This window comes from Panthera tigris, chromosome C2 (assembly GCF_018350195.1).
Source record: "Panthera tigris isolate Pti1 chromosome C2, P.tigris_Pti1_mat1.1, whole genome shotgun sequence".
NCBI classification, from domain to species: Eukaryota; Metazoa; Chordata; class Mammalia; order Carnivora; family Felidae; genus Panthera; species Panthera tigris.
The window spans coordinates 126,699,009-126,716,651 of NC_056668.1; the positions used below are offsets into that span (position 1 = coordinate 126,699,009).

At 46.1% G+C, this 17,643-nt stretch overlaps 1 protein-coding gene across 3 annotated transcripts in view; it reads right to left on the reverse strand.

The window, feature by feature from the left end:
* EPHB1 (EPH receptor B1) overlaps positions 1-17,643 on the reverse strand; it is a 322,262-nt gene that overhangs the window by 128,106 nt on the left and 176,513 nt on the right. For all 3 annotated transcript variants that reach the window (XM_042999022.1, XM_042999024.1, XM_042999023.1), the window contains exon 4: positions 14,816-14,971. In XM_042999022.1, the coding sequence (XP_042854956.1) occupies positions 14,816-14,971 (156 nt within the window). The remainder of the gene's footprint in view (positions 1-14,815; positions 14,972-17,643) is intronic.

The window sequence follows — 17,643 nt, forward strand, 5'->3', positions numbered from 1 at the left end:
CCAGAGACAGTTTTATGCCACCTTTGGAACCAGTTTAAAATGAACCCAGGGACATAGGCTTCCAGTGGACAGACACCTATGCCATCTGCATGGTCGTCAGAAGGATAAGACATTGATTTGGTGGGACTTGTGTGCTTTATGCCACTAACTGAGTGATTAATACTGGCTGTTTTCCTAGAGTAGATTCCTACAAGGATCATTTGTAAGAGCAGAGCTTTGGTTTCCATTTCGCGGAGTTATATATGGAATTCTGAGATTTGTTTTAATAACAAACCCTATATGCAAAGTACTACCTTAGGTATTTTGGTATATTACTTAATAAAATCCCATCTCCCAACATTCAACAAGGTAGGAACTATTGTCCCCATTTTACATATGAGGAAACTGTAGCTCAGAGACATTAAGTAGCTTGCTCAAGTCATGTGGCTGGTGAGTGATGAAATCAAGACTTGAGTCCAGGCCTGGCCACTCTCAAAGCTCATCCTTAGCAACTCTTCCACCCAGGGTGGAGGCACCTAAGGGTGTAAGGTGCAGGAGTAATGCAAATGCATCCGGGTGCTGGGGGTGGGGGGATGGGTCTCTCAGGATGGCAGGAGGCTCTTGTTCCTGAGCTGTTTCAGTAGCTTCCCTAGAGAGACAGAGCAGCCGTGGTTCCAGCACTATGCTGAGCAAGTCTGCACGTGTTGCTCATTAGGGTCTTGGAAACACTGGGCCTGTACTCAGGCAATTCTCCTAATCATAACAGTTAGTAATAAGAAGAAATGATTAGTCAAAACAAGGAGGGACCCTGCTGAGAGGGATTTCGGGAGTATCAGAGAACCTAATGTTACACATTTCACCAAACAGCAATGTTTGTAGAAAGTACTTCTTGTTTCTCCTGCTTCAATGGAGCTAATTGTCTGGGAGAGAGGGGGTGGATTACATTCTGGGAAAAAAGATGGCCCCTCTACCTGGCCTGAGCTAAAGCCCAAGCGTCTAATTTCTACAAGGCTGCAGAACCCCTGGAGGATGTCTGAGATGCCTGTACCTGGAGAGGCAGCGTATTTCAGTAGGAATGTCTCCCACCACTGCCTGGGTGGGGAGGTATACAAGGCTTAATCTTCTATTTGTGGCCCAAGGTGAGGCCAGAGAGAGGGAAACTTTGACATGACTCTCTCCTGCAGATTTCTTGGAGATACTTCAAGTCCAGGAGAGCTATAGGGCATATGTCATCTTAAAGACATGGCCTCCAAGACCTCTTTCCCAGCCCTGCAATGAGGCTCAGTGGCCTTGTGGAGTGGTGAGAGATACACCAGACTCATAAGGAAAAAGATCGGGGCTGAGGGCCAGCTTTGCCACAGTGTGACCTTACGTAGGTCACTTACACTCTCTGAGCCTCACCTTTCATTGATCTGTGACTGATAGAGCTAGACATGTTTATTGAGATCCTACTATGTGCTATGCCCTTTGTATAAGATTATGGTATAAAAATTCACTGACATATGCCCTGAGAGGTCCAAAATCTGCAGGGGAGGTGGGCACCTGTACTACAGCCACAGAAACCACTGACTGACAAGGCTGGTGGAGATGCATTCCCAGATTCGTGGATTATTCATTCGGTTTTCCCTGGGAATACAGAGAAGAATCTGCCAGACATTATCTCATTCAGTTCTCAAAGAGACTCTCTCTAGGGATACAGAAAAGATTCAGGTTCCAAAGAGAACAATTCAAGGCCAAGGGGGCAAAAAGAGAAATTGAAAAAGTAGGTATTCCTCCCAGAAAGTTACAGGTCATCCAAAATCAAATCCCTATTCTGACACTTTATAGACACACTTATTCTCAGAACAGGAAGAAACCTTGGAGATCATGGTGTATCCCTGGTGGTGAATGCCCTCTACAGTCCCTACCTGGTTGGCCAGACTCTTTTTTTTTTTTTAATTATTTTTATTTTTGAGGGGGGGAGAGGAGAGGGGGAGGAGGGGGGGGGAGAGAGAGAGAGAGAGAGAGCGAGCACATGCTAGTGGAGAAGGGGCAGAGAGAGAGGGAGACAGGATTTGAAGCAGGTTCTGTGCTGACAGCAGAGAGCCCGATGCAGGGCTCAAAGTTGCAAACTGAAAGATCATGACCTGAGTTGAAGTCAGATGCTTAACTGACTGAGCCACCCAAGCGCCCGAGCCTCTCTTTATTCTTCCAGCGATGGAAGCTCACTACTAAGGAGCCATCTCTTAACAGTAACCAGAACCTATTTTCAAATATAATGAAAAAAGGTACCTACTCACAATAGCCACAAACCCCATAAGGTACCTAGGATTAAATCTCACAAGTCCTGTGTAATAATACCTGTATTAAGACAACTATAAAACTTTACATAAGGGCACAAAAGTAGACTTGAATACTGTGCTCCTGGATAGAGAGGTATATCATAAAAATGACAGACCTTCCTGAAGCAATCTATATATTCAATACAACCCCAATCTCAATTTAATAGGACTGCTTAATGAAATGCGCCAAGCTGATTTCACAGTTCGTCTTGAAGAAAAAAGTGTTTGAGAATGGGCAAGGCATTTTTGACGAATGGAAGGTAGGGGTTTGATTTACAAGTTATTGAAACGTTTATAAAGGTACCATCTTTAGAACAGCTTAGAAGTGATGCCAGAACAGAACATTCTCTCAACAGGAAAAAAATAAAGGTCAGTATGTACCAGGCATTTAGTAAATAATAAAAGGGGCATCTCACTAACATGTGGACAATTCAGGTGGAGTTGATGGGATGTTATTTTTAATAAGATGTAAGAACACCAGTATCACATCCTACACAAAAATAAATTCCAGATGGAGGAAGGAGCTAAACATAAACACTATTAATAGAAAATACAGAGACTGTTTTTATACCTTAGAGCAGGAGGACATATACCAAACCCAGGCAAAAAGTCAATATTCAAATCCCCAAAACCAGAAGGAAAAAGATGGTCAGGTTTGGGTTTAAATAAAAATGTCAATATGACAACCTCCCCCCACAAAAAACTATACCCATAAGTAGAGTTAAAAATCAGTGGAGGGCTGGGGCGGTGGTGGGAGGGAGAATGCCCTGTATAATTAGTGGGCATCTAGAAATCAATTTTTTAAAATAGAAAAAGGGCAAGGGTTATGAACAGTCAATTCCCAGAAGACAAATAAACTGGTCAAGAAACATATGAAAAGTACACCCTAATTTATAATTAGGGAAATACTACTCAAAAATACTAGGAGATCAGTCAAATTGGCAAAAAGTAAAAGCTGGCCTGTATGTGGAGAATTCTGCAAGGTGCACATAAGGGGTGTAAATGGGATGAGTCCCTTGGGAGAGCACTTAGGTAATATTGATTGCCTTTCTGAGTGTATGTGCCCACCAACCCAGCAATTCTATTTCCAGGTGAACTTCCTGCACAAATACAAGCGTATGTGCCCCCCAAGGTATGTCTGAGCATTTTTGCAGCAATATTGTTTATATTAGGAAAAGGATGGAGTTAGCCCGAATGTCTGCCCGGGGCGGGGGGTGCTGTGTAACACAGCAGAAGTCACTGGTGCCTCCTCCACCCAATTCTCTCTTCCCCAGTCTCACAGAAGATAGGCTTCCCAGACACTAGAAATCACATGATGAGTCCTAGCCCATGAAATGTGATCCTTCACTGTCCGAAATGGGGTGTCACTAGATTGGTGCCATGCCGCCTCAGAGGCAGAGCATCCTCCTTCCTGACGGAAGCAACTTAGCACTGAGGGTAAAGAGACCTGAATCTTGCCAGTCAGGCCCGGGTGAAATCAGGCCTGGCCACTCACGGATGTGTAAGCCCTTTTGGGCCTCTGTTTTCTTACCTATAAATTGGGAATAACAGGAGTACCTATCTTCTCTTCTGTGAGACTGAGAAGATCCATGTCAGGCGCTTAGCACTGTGCCTGCCTCACATGTGGTAAGACCTCAGTCAGAGTCAGCGATTTTCTCAGTCTTGTCATGCACGTGCGTTCCCACTCTAATCGGTTGTGGCCGGCATGGTCGAGCGCCATGGGACACAGCATGTGACATCTCCTCAGAATAGGCCTTGGCCCCAAGTCCTGAGCAGGGGCTACAGGCACAGGCACAGGCACAGGCACAAGCACAAGCCTCTTCACTGAACATGGGCACAAACACTGCCCTTCACTCTCAAGCAGAGCAAATTCTCACCTTACTCACAGTTCCCCTTTACTGGCCAGCAGACAGTGTGCTTTTTTGTGGGAACCGAGCGGCCCTCCATCTGTGCTCACCGAGCACCGTCAGGGCTTGGCGGTGCCCAGTGCTTCCCACCACCCACGGCCCACTCGCCCCCACCAAACCACCCACTTTCTGTGTACACCTGGCCCAGCAGAGCCAGCCTATACCAAGCTTCATCTCACTACACAGATGCCATGAAGGCCTCACTCCAGACGGCAACATCGAACATCTTTGTCCCCATTTCCAAGGTGAACAGAGCTCAGAGGTGACCCAGAGGAGATGCTCAAAAGGTCACCTTGGGTATCTCCTGCAAGTCTGAGCCCAGAGCCATGCGGAAGGCAGCACACTGCTATTACCACTGCCCTGACCTTCTCTCTACAGAAGGGGGCGGAACGACAGAGGGGCCTTTGTGTCCAGGCAGCCTCTGGCCCTCTGCCCTTTTGCCTCTGAGATAAGTCATTCATGTGACTTGAGAATTAGAGCACTCTTGACTGAGTGGGATGGAGGGTGGCCTCTGGCACAGGCTGGAGGGAATCCTGGCCCTTCCACAGGCTGACCTCAGACTGAAGCCTGCTCTTCCTCTGCAAAGTCATTTATGATCATTTATCCACTGGAGAGCCCAGCCTTTAAGCCCACAGCCAACCCCATATCATAAGAGTTCTCAGGTGTCTGGCTCCGACTGGGCACTTTCCAGCCAATTGTGTGCCAAGTTTCTCAGAAGACCAGACACACAGTTTCAAAATAAATCACTACAAAACGCTGGCATCCCCGTCTTATGCCACACATAGTTCAGAGAGCATGGGCATACACAAACTGACTATGAGATCCACTTTTGTTCACTTTGCCCACCTTCCCACACAATTCAGGAGCTCCCTTGGCAGGCCTCACAAGCACCCCTCTTGCACACCTCCAGTTAGGGGGAGATTGCTAATTACTCAGGAGGCTTTTGGTCTCTGGACAATGTTTGTAATCCACCTTTACACTAAGTTGAAAGTGGCTTCCTTCTAAATCTTTGATGAGAGTCAAAGACACCTCGTGTCCCACTCTTTGTCAAACACAAGTGAAGCCATGCTGATGTATGTGGGTCTTGGTTCTGGTATCCTTGCCACATTCACGTGTGTTACCAAACCAGGAAATCTGGAAGGTCACAGTTCTGGATTGAGAAAGTATTGGCTGCTACCAGGTTTCCAATATGGCAAACTAGAGGGTCAGGGAATGAAAGAGGGGGTGGAGCCAGGGACCCCCCCCCCCCGACACCTGTCATTATGGTGCTGAGGGTAGATTCCAAAGCTGGCTATCAGGGTCAATGGCCAGTAGCAAGGGGGTGGAGTGGGTTGATATGGGTTCCAGGGCTAACTGACAGTGGTGATCTTGAATGGCGACCGTAGAGACAGCACTGGACAGAGATCTAGGCGTGAGATACATCCCAGACTCCACCATGACATGTGGGCTTGGCCTTTTGGTGTCAGAATTGGATCAGGGTCTGATACTGAATACTATGGATGAAAGAGGGAAGACTGGAGGAATCAGGAGGCCATCTGGAGACCACCTGTGAGGAGCTGGGGACCAAGATGGTCTACATAAATGATATACAGATTTGTGATCACATTATGATGGGGTGGACACAGGGGGTGATGATGTCACAATTCAGCCAACCGAGAATGGATCTCCAGGAATATTTGCTCTAAAATTCCCATTTCCCCCACACTTTTATTCTGTTCTTATTTTGGATTAGGCAATTTAGATATGACCCTGACGCACCTCTTATCCTTATTCATAACAACCAAAACAATGACAACCATTTATGGAGCACTTCCCATATGTCTTTGAGTACTGAGGTATTTTACATTCATTATCAGAGTGGGTACAATGACAAACTATAGCTTCCTTTTTTGAAAAAGAAACAGAGGTTCAGAGAGGTTAGATAATCTACCCAAGGCCATGCTGCAAGGGAAGGGTGGAGCCAAGAGTCAATCCTGGGCTACCTGATTCCAACAGCAGGACTCTTAACACTTAACTGTGTTGGGTACCTACTGTATAAGGTCATGGAGAGGGTAAAATAAATCAGATTAGCATGTCAAAGAGCTCCCAGTCCAGTGGACAGAGGCAGTCCTATATCTGAATAGCTCTAACTGGTGTAGAATATTCAGAGTGAGCAAAGCAAGGCATCATCCTTCCTTCCTGGGGATGAGGTGAGGTGGTGGCAGAGGACAAAGGCTGCAGAGTCACCTATTTCTGATGGTCTTCCCCTCTGAGGTGGAGAACTGGAGCAGGGAAGATTTAAGAAACACGAGTTCTAGCTACTATTAAGTTCCAGCATGTATCCCAGACCAGCCCCACCTGGGACCAGAGCTTGCAAATTTGGCATCAGAGCCGTTGCTTGAAGACTGCCAAGGAGCATTCATGACACAACGGGGTCCTAGAACCATGGGGTGGACAGTTTCATTCCACATTTTCAAAAGAGAGAAGAGAACAGATTACATTTTACCTCAGTCACCTCCTCCTTCTGAAACTTCACAGTTAAACCGGTGCTTTGTGGGCCTCAAGAAAAGAGGGACAAGAACCGGCACATGTCTCTAAGTATAAGTCAGGCCAAATGACATTGTTTCTTTTTCCAAATGTTTATGAGCCTATGGAGAAAAAGAGTATAGAGAGCATGCCTAGATTTCAACCGTGGTAACTGAAAGAAAGTACACAAATACTTGTGGACCAAAGGAGGAAATGTTAGCTAAGTGATAATGTCAGTGCTTAGGTTTCAGCTGCTTTGAAAATGGCATCAAAGTCGGGTGAGCGACTCTAACAACAGTGATAAGATGAAATTGCTTACTTTCACTGGGTGCTTCCTGTATGCCAAACAGCGTTCTAAATAGTATTATGACATGTAATACCCCTGACAACACAGTGAGGCAGACACCAATACTCTGCCCATTTTATGGATAAGCAAATGAGGACACAGTGAAGCCCTATCACTTGCCCCATATCACACAGCCGGCAAGCAGCAAAGAAGGACTTGAACTCAGGCACAGATTCCAGAGCCCACAGTCCTAACAATTATGCTAATACTTCTCATTTCAAAGATGACAAAAATCAGTATTCAAAATAATCTAGACTTGAAAGAGCACTATGCCTAACTAACTCCACAAGACAAAATTTCTGAAGTCACATTTGTCAGTGCAGAAAAGACCCAAATGGGTAGCATTTCCTGAAGGGACAAACAAAACCACTGGATGTTTAGTGGCCAAAAGTCTGGTAGGATCTAAGGCATGGGGACTGGAATCACAGTGAGCAATCCACAGTATCCCAGCCCCAGGAGGAGAAGATCCATCACTTTTCCACTGAACCGTGCTCTGGGGTGAGGGTCACATGTTTCATTCTGGCTACCACATCTTGAGAGTTTTATTGATAAATGTGAGAGATTCAGAAAAGGCCAGCTAGGATGGTGGAGTTCAGGAAATCACGTGTCTTGGGGAATAGATAATATAACAGGTGTTTAGCCTAAGGTAGGTGATTCAGGAAGGATGAGGAACTCATTCTTAAACACTACAACTGCTGGCCTGCAGAACATTGGTCCTCAATGGTGGACCAAGGGTGAGGGGAGGAGGAAGGCAGTACCCAACTCAGGGGCCAGAAGATTCCTCAGTGATGGATGATGGCTGCCTGGCAATGGAATAGAGCTGTCTCACAAAACATATCAGCTGTCTGTCATCACAATATTCAGGGTTGCTGGAGAGAGAGGCTGACACTGAGGAAGAATTTGGGTGGCGGGACCTAGAAGGCTGCTCTGAATGTTAACCATCTGTAACTCCAAACACCCTCATGATAAAATGCCTCAGCAGAAATGTAGCGTGTCCCTGGCTGTCAGCTTAAAACTTAGAGCTATCCAAAGCCTCCTAAGGGTTATACCCACTTGGGTCAACAACTGTGAAAGGAAATTGTAGATGATAGAAGTGTGGAAGTGTGTTTATACAGGCAGCGCTGACCCTTCCTGAAACAGCGGTGACATTTATAAATAGTTTTTAGCTTGCTGTCACAGTCCCTCAAATCTGCATCCAGGTGGATGAACCAGCCAAATCCAGGCACCTGGAGAAACGTCTTGTCCTAGGACTCTTGTTCATCTATGACCCCTGCCCAGATTCCATCTCAAGGAAAACACAGGCTACCTCCCTCTAAAAAACACAACTTATATTTTTTTATGTGCAACATGGATCATGTATCAGAGTAAAATCAAGCAGCCTTTTACCTACAGAATGGGATACACGCTGTATCCCTTACTAAAGCTCTGGTAAGCCGTGGGTAAAGGAACCCTCTTTCAATATGTTGCAACTCCTACATTCAAAGAGGTAAACACTTCTGAAGATCATCCTCAAAGCAGGCATGTAGACAAGCGAGCAGTCCTCAATTCATGAAACTGGATCACTGACTCAGGTGGCTTGTTTGTGATCCTGGGGAGGGGGGGGTCTCCCTGCCCTGGCGGTCTTTTGTGGCAGCCCCAAAGACTTCCTTTTGACCTATTTCCTGCCGAGTGGGGTGGAAGACCAGATGAGTAATGAGCCCATCACCCATTTATATTCTCTCCCCACCCAATCCTCCATCTGAGCTCAGGTGAATGTTCCCTACCATTCACTTTCCTTCTGCCTCAATTTCTCTCTCAGCCCTCCCCGAGCCTGCTCTAATCAGGCCACGCTTCTTGACCTCCACCCACTTCTGTTTCCCATCATGCCCGCAGCCCTAGCTGATGCTGCGCTGGAGGCCTCCACACTGCTTCAACCACCCCAGAAAGGCATAGACAACCAAGCCAGGACAGGTGGGGGTGTGCTGAGAACCAGTGAGACCTTCCCTTGAAACACAACCACTGACGCACACTCCCACATTCACTCTCATATCACACCCACCCATGCTCTTCCACAAACAGGTATCTGCAGTCTCTGTCTCTCTTTCTCCAGCCTGGTACACGGGACACTAATGGGGAGGGGCAGGCCCTGTGGTTTCAGCCTGCAGAAATTCACTCAGTGGCCTTTCTCCCCCAGGAGCCATAAAGCAGAGGACAGAGAAACCCAACCTAATTTTAAAGCAATGTTCTCAAAATTTAGAATGCTTCAGAATCACCTAGAGGGCTTGTTAAAACTAAGATCACTGCCTCCCCACCACCCAATCCATTGAGTTTCTCATCCAGTAGGTCTAGGGAGGGGCTGAGACTCTTAATCTCCAACCAGTTCCTAGGTGATGTTGAGGCTCCTTGCCCAGGAACTGCATTTAAATACCACTGCTGGGGGGCTTCTGGGTGGCTCAGTCAGTTAAGTGTCTGACTTTAGTTCAGGTCATGATCCCATGATTTGTGGGTTCAAGCCCCAAGTTGGGCTCTGTGCTAACAGCTCAGAGCCTGGAGGCTGCTTCCAATTCTGTGTCTCCCTCTCTCTCTGCCCCTTTCCCACTTGTTCTCTCTCTCTCTCTCTCAAAAATAAATATTTAAATGCCACTGCTGTAAAGAATAAACCATTACAGGTGATCTTGTGCAGTGTGGCCCAGCAGGACTCAAGATTGGTAGAATAAAGTTTATAAGCCTATGTCCTTACAGACTTTTCACAATGCCCTGAAGGCCATCATGCCTGGCTGCAGAGGACTGCCTTATTTTCCTGCCATCCCGATGCCCTTCCCACCCTCTGGTCCCTGGCACACTCCTCCAATCCACTCAGCCTGCCTGGAAAGACCAGGGTCTGGGAAATGCCACTTTTTGGCAGTCCAAGGAGCATAAACCTTGTGCCTTGGGGACCACACTGCTGCCCTGGGATGGTTGGGATGAAAGAGGGGGAGGCCCTTAAAGAATGAAAGCAGAAGCTTAAGGAAGAGAAACTGGAGTGTACAGAGATGGGTGAGGGAAGACTGGACTCCTATCCTTCCCTATAGGTCAATTCAAGAGTGGATTACTGCCATGGACATCTGCAGCGACCTCCTAAGAGCTACCAAATTTTAGCTCTCACCGCATGTGAGTTCATGGCATTGGAGGCAGACAGACCTGAGCTTCCATCCTGGGGCCTCAATGACATCAGACATGTTATTCTCCCAAGCTCCTGCTGTGGGTTCCATCATGCCTGGTTCTGATGATGAGAAGTCCCTGCTCACATGGCTGTACTGGGCACCAGGGCACGCCCCTGGGAGCCACACTGAGAACCCCTGCTTCACCACTCACTTCCCAGTCTCTCCATGTGAGTCAGGAGGGAGGTCAGGGTGGTCTCCAGGGAACCCCAGAGGGTTTACGTGAGGGGACAGCAGAAGGACCCAGAGAACAAAACAATGATCTCTGAAGCCCCTTCTTCATTACATTTCTATGATCAAAACTGTAGAGGGAAACCCACTACATTTGAAGAAGAAATAAAGAAACACGATAGGCACTAGCTTGTCTCTGTGATCCATCAAAGTTCCTTCCATGTGGGTGACAGAAAAAGGGTTTGGTTTGGAAACCAATTTGACAATAAATTTCATATAAAAAAATAAAATAAAATATAATTAGATGTTGAAAAAAAATAAAAAATAAATAAAATTTAAAAGAAAAGAAAAAGAAAAAGGGTTTGGTGGTCAGAAATGTAACAAGGTAATTATTTTTACACCAGTCCTTCTGCATAGTTTTCCACAGACAGCAATTTTATAAGGCATAATTATCTATTTTTACCTGCCCCATAAATTCCTCCTTTCCATTTCATCCCCCAGTAAACTAGAAATTATTTAAAACCAAAGATGTGCATTTTGGTGCTTGGTTTCACACTGCTGTGCACTTCCGCATGCGTTCCTGGCTGCTCCCCCTCTCTGCTGACTGTGTCACACCTGCCATGCCATCAGAGCCTCCTGTGAAAAGAAGCATGTCTGACCCCGAGGACTCAATGGGCTCTGCTCCCTGAAGACTGAAGGCAGTCTTGTTGGCCATCACTCCTGCCCAGCTTCTCAGCCTCCTAAGTCTGAAGTCTGGGATGCTCGGTCTGTACCTCCCTCCTTCTCCCACAGTACATCTGGTTCTGGTGGCCATAACCTCACTTGTTTTCATCAGCACCTTCAGGCCAAGTGGTCTGGGGCCACACAGTGGATTCTGCTGTGATGCCCAGAGACCGTGTCAACCTGGACCCTCCCTGGGAACATCACTTTTATTTTTAGAACTCTATCATGCTGGAAGCTTCCATATCTGCTGTAATCTTCACACTTTCCAGGGATATAACCAAAGCATGTTCTAACATCGACTGAGAGTTTACTATGAACCAGGCATTGTGCCAAAGACTATAAAACTATTTTGCTTAATCCTGGAAGAGGTGTGAGCACGATGAAGAAGGAAGAAGGGAAGTGGGTGTCCCCAGAGCAGCAACAGTAACATCATCACAGTCGGGCCCAGGGGGCCCCTTCCTTGGACTTCAGTCAGAGCGCACACCAGCCCCTGTGGCACTGCCTTGGGGTGCATCCAAATCCCTGCTGAGTCCACGAACCTTGTCAAGGACAATACTGAACACACAGGGATGCCAGGGGACTCTCAAATGTCAAGGGGGTCCTAGGCTTACCCAGGAGATTAAAAAGAAAATGAAGAAATGCCCACACAAGGCTACAAAGGCTATCATGCACTCTAAACATTTAGATTAATTTAGAATAAATTCCAGTCCCAGAAGACTAACCGGATTTATTAAAAATACACATTTTAATGCACTACAGGTATTTTAGCTTTGTAAAAGAACATATTTTAAATCATAAGGTTTTAAAAATATTTCAATATCGTCAGTGAATGAGTATGACTGATGATAGAATCTCCTTTAAAGATGATGGCAACAGGCCAAGACTGAGGCCTTTCCAGACTTTGAGGCCTGGGCTCCTGGATACTCCCAACACTGACCCCTTTCCCCAACACCCACCTAGACCCTGCAGATGCCCACTGAGGGACAGAGCTACCCCTTACGTGGGTCCTCACTGGGTCCCGGTGAGCGGTAATTGTTTCCTGATTGGATGGATGGAGAATCACACTCGTGAAAGTAAACCAGTACCTGCACCCTCCCCACCCTGGCCTCTCCCAGGCTGGGCCCATGCCTGGCTGCCTTGCTCCACTTGAGGAACCAGTCAGGGTCCCCAAGGCTATAGTGCAAGGCCAAGCCTGGCCTCAACGGTTCCAGATATGCTCCTTGTATCTGAAAAATTATTTACTGTGGCGATGTGTGATGCCTTTTTAAGAGAACAGATGGCACCTCCAATTAGAATGCTTTAAAAGGAAACCCTAATGAGATTATAAAAGCCAACAAATTGACTTTTTCATACAGTACTTCCCTGGCACACAATAAATCAAATATATAATGAGGCTCAATAAAATAATAGGTTTATTTACACTTGTTTTGCCTAGTACTGTGTTGCAGCCCAGCCTGGCCTCCAGGTCCCTCACCAAGTGCTTGCTCCCATAGGCCAGGACCAGGGGCTGGATCATGCATCCTTGAGCTGCTCTGGGGCCTGACCACTACAGACAAGTGTGGCCTTGATTTGGCAATTTCTGGTCTGACCCTAGTGCTCTACACTGGGGGCATAAGAGCACAGAACCACATAAAAGAACGTGGTGACACATACGGGCAAGCCTAGCATTCATCCCCACTCTGGGTAAGGTGGGGAGATTGTGGTGGGGCCACAGGGGGCAAGGAAGGTGTGCCTATCCCCAGAGCTAGCTGGACCAGAGATGGGAGAGAAAAACCGGTGAGGTGTGATTTTAATGAGATGAACTCAGGACATGGGTAAGCAGAGTGAAGTGAGGATCTACAGCGTGCAGACTGAAAGCTTTGGGACATTGCTATTTATTCCAGGGATTGGTCCTATTTGTTCAAGCACATCACGTTAGGTGGTTGGAAGATAAGCCTTGAAAGGTGGACAGGGGAGGTGCTGTATAGCAAGGAGGACAGCCCCACATTGGCATTCTGAGCATCTGCTCTTTGGCCTACCATCCGTGTAGGTGACCTTATCCAGGGGCTGGATGGATTTACAGGGTATGTCTCCTGAAGTGGGAAGCTTGAGGCCCAGAGTTCTATTTGCATGAGTTGATCTGCAGAGGGAGCCTGGCCAGAGAGAAAGAGTTCATGGCAGAAGCAAACGGGAATGTTTTTAGGGGGAAGTGGTGAGACCCTGAGCATATGCTTTGGCACTCATGGAGACCAGTCCTTGGGATGAACACCCAGGCAGCACTGATTCAGCTTCTAAAGAAGTACATTAAATAATTCTTCACATGCTCATAGAGACCCACAGGGGAACCTCAGGAATCAGTAGAGACTATACCACCACAGGAAGACAAGGACTCCAGTCAGCAGAAATGGAATAATTTCTGTTCACGTCAAGCACTAGCGAGGGAGGTCTGGGGAAATTCAGTTTACAAGAGGATGAGCTTTTCCTCAGTTCAAATCTATAAGCATTGATCGACCTCAGGACCTTGATCTAGAAGATACTTTCATTTCTTTCCCCAGTAAAGATTACATACACTGCAAGGCCAGAATTAAGAAAGTCTTCTATACTGAGCTGAGTCATTTTTCCCGTCCATCAAACTGCAGGTATATATGAAACATTCCCTCTGTGCCCTTCTATCCTGGGGGTGGGAGGAAGGGATTTGGTTCAAAGAGGTAAAGGGAAGCCTAGGGAGTCAGGCAACAGCATCTAATGCAGAAAAAAGTAATATCATAACTAGAGGCTACCCTGGAACACTGACTTCCAAATACAATGAGAATACTGAAAACAAAAAACCATGCCTGTTTCAGGTCTACAACACACAGGAGAGTGGGAGCAAGTTCTCTAAAGCACTGTGTGGGGAGAGTAATGCTTCTTGTCTCCCCAGGATTACAGGGGAGAATATTGGGACAAAATTCTCCCCTCTTCCACTCCCACCCAGGGAGTGGAGTTGTCGTTCATCCACTTTTGGCAAGATGACTGCCCTTCCCTCTACAACAGAGAATGGGAGAGCGGTGAAGCCCAAGCATTAGCCCCTCTGCCCATAGAATTTCTGCCTCAGACATGCGTGCTGCAGCCCAGCCTCTGGTCTTATCATTTGGCAGGGGCACAGATGCTGCACCATACTGGGCACTGGAAGGGACACAGGCAGATGAATATCTGGTCCTGGCACACAAATACCTTCCTTTGGTAACTGAGAAGGCAAACTACAAAATAAATGGGCAACTAATAAAATTATTAGACTTTGAGAGGAACCTGGTCACACAGATACAGGAACTGCAGTGAAGACAGAAAATATTCAGCTGTCAGGCCCAATGGGGTTTCTTGGAGGAGCTGACTAGGAATTATTACAATAGCCTAGTGGATCTTGATTTTGCACTCAAGAACTCTTGAGGCTGGGATTTTTAACATCTAGTGGAAAGAAGCTGCCTTGCTTTGACCAGAGGAAGACTCTCTCATTTGGGAGAAAGAGGTAAGAAAGAACATAATAATCTCAACCTTGTGCTATTAAGCGGAGGGGGTCTGCATGCCCAGCACAGGAGCTGTCCACTTCAGCACCACAACCAGCATTTCTGCTTTGTTCTTCTGTCTTAGTCTCCCCTGCCCCAGGCCTGCCACTTGCACTCTCAGGGAACCAAACTCAACAGCCCAGAGTTCTTATTAGACACTTACTAGTACATGCCACTTCTGGGGGGTCAAAGTCCGCTCGGTAATAGCCGGTCCGGCAGGTACAGATGGGAGACGCCTCTGAAGGGGATCGGCTGTTGGAGGGGCAGTGGGAGCACCCCTCAGCTTCCTGGCTGGCCTTGAACATCCCAGCAGGGCAGGCTGGAATACAAAGAGATAATCTGAGAATTAATGGAAGAGTGGCAGTCAGAGGCCCTTCTCTGCCTGTGGAAAATGAAAGATTCTGCCTCCCAGAAAAGGATATTGAGATACCTCCTTGCACAAAGTGAGCATTTCAGATTGAGGAAACCCTTATTTAACACTTCCAATTCTTCAAACATCCTTAGTGAAATATACCTTCCTGGTACCAATGGCCTCTCTCACTTGAACAATATGAATAATGATTCTTCCCTTTCAGGTGTGTCAAGAGATTTAATTGAGAAAATGAATCTAATGTGTAGCTCACTGTCTGGGACATAAGTGCTTTATAAATGGTTATTCCCTCCCTCTTCCACCTGGTTAACAGCCAGGGCCTTACCCTGAACCACTCATTGAAAAAAAAATCTCCCCTGATATCCTCAGATGGAAAGGGTTCCTGGTTTACAATGGACTGGACCCATGGTTCTTAAATGTCATGTTGCAACACACATGAGGGACCCTGTGAGCTGTGTTAACAAGCATTTGTTATGAATGATGGTAAAGAGCTGAAATTCATGAGTGATTCTTTAAAAATAAATTAAAGTGGTTTCAAGGTTACTGGCTTAACAACATCATTCTCCCTTAATTGCATTTTGAAATGCTTCAGGGGCTGTGGCAAAAAAAAAAGAAGAAGAAGAAGGAGAAGGAGGAGGAGGAGAAGGAGAAGGAGAAGGAGAAGGAGAAGAAGGAGGAGGAGAAGGAGAAGAAGGAGGAGGAGAAGGAGAAGAAGGAGGAGAAGAAGGAGAAGGAGAAGGAGAAGGAGAAGGAGAAGGAGAAGGAGAAGGAGAAGGAGAAGGAGAAGGAGAAGGAGAAGGAGAAGGAGAAGGAGAAGGAGAAGGAGAAGGAGAAGGAGAAGGAGGCTTTTCAGGCAGTGCACCAGGGAATATGTCACGCACTTGAGGTCATCTATCATGTACATTGCAGAGGAGAAGGTCTGGAATGCCTGGTACAGCCCAATGTCCACTAGAGGTACCCTCAGATATGAGGCATTTTTTCTTAGTTCTCTCTGTGGTCAGCCTGTGAGAAGCCATGCCCCAAAAAGTCTGGCTCCAGGCCACCCCTCAGGCTTTCAATAGGCCTCATCTACAGAGACTCTCTACTCCAGACATCTGGTCTCCTCCTTATAGATTCCTCAAAAGACTGCTTCTGCCTGTCCTACTTCCCTTAGGCCCTTCCTCACCATCACAGCTCCCGACTCTCCTTGTCTCCAGGAAACCTGCTCTGAGTCATCCTCCTTTGAGACAGACTAAAACTTACTGCATGGTCAACTCATTTGACTTCCTCGCTAATTCATTCAACAAGCATTTACTGTGACTCTTCTGAGAATATGATCCAGGGAATTTAGAGAACAGAGCTTGCCCTCAAGGAGCTCTTGATCTAGTGTAGTCATACAATTATAATACAGTGTGATTGTCACTGCAACAGAAATACCATTATAATGGCTTCTGCTTACACAAAGCTCATCTTATCAAATATATTGTTCCCTCCGGAAAGTACAGAGTATTCTTTAATAATAGCAGTAGCCACCATCTGTTAAACATTCTTGTTAAGTGCCTTGCATGCATTACTCTATGGGGTAGCTATTATTATCTCCATTTTGCTAATGAGGAAATTGGGACATGGAGAGGTTAAAAAAGTTACCCAGAATTACACAGTGGGAGAAATGATAGTGATGATATACATATAAACTATCTGAAAAATACCCACAGCTTTTCTACTATGACAAGAAGGAAGAACTACTTCCTATGCTGGTAAAGTTTTTGCACTCCTTTGCTCTTTTGAAGTGAAGTACAGGGTTTTGTTATTCTGGATGCCCTGGGGCAGGAGTTCATCTCTGATGAGAGGTAATTTCTGAAATGGAATGCTCTGGAATGGCATTACCCAAGAGTATTCTATGGAGTCCATGTTCTTTGGATTGTTAATACCTGTTACTTACAAAAGTGTTCTGTGGCCAGGTATTTTGAAAATGTACATTGAAAAAGTTAATCTCATTTTTTATTATAGAATTTCTAAGAACTTCCAAAAATGGAATACAGAATGCTGTTTTCTCAACAAGAAGCCCTATTTTGTAGAGCATCCCCTGAGATTCAAGTCCCATGGAACACACTAGCGTAAAAGTTGTTTAGATGATCCAGTACGATTTCTGATTGTAACCTATGTATAAATGGGCCATTTGACCACCACCCACCCCAGCACATTCAAAAGAAGCTTCTCAGGAGAAAGAAAAAATTACATTTTTACTAAAGATTCAACAAATAAAATATCGGTGCTGTCCCTGAGTGGCAAACCCAAAGTATCCTACACTGTGGTTTACTAATCTATCTTTCCAAGTCCACTCAGTAAAGTCTCTCCCTTTCTTTCCTCTTCTTCCCTTGCTTCTTTCCACATCTCTTCCTTGTCTTCTCTGAGAAGTATTTGACCCTTTCCATTGTAAATCATCCAGTGTTGCTGGGCCATTCAGTTCTAGAGCTGAAGACCACAGAGAAATCCCAGGCCTGTGCTGCCCAAGCATAGCAGAAGCCCTTTCCCTGGAAACTGGGGGAGAGGAGAGTGGTGAACTGAATGTATTCATGGGTCCCCTGCTACACTGTAATTTTCTTAATGTATCAGTCCAGGAGGAACAAGGTGTTTTCACT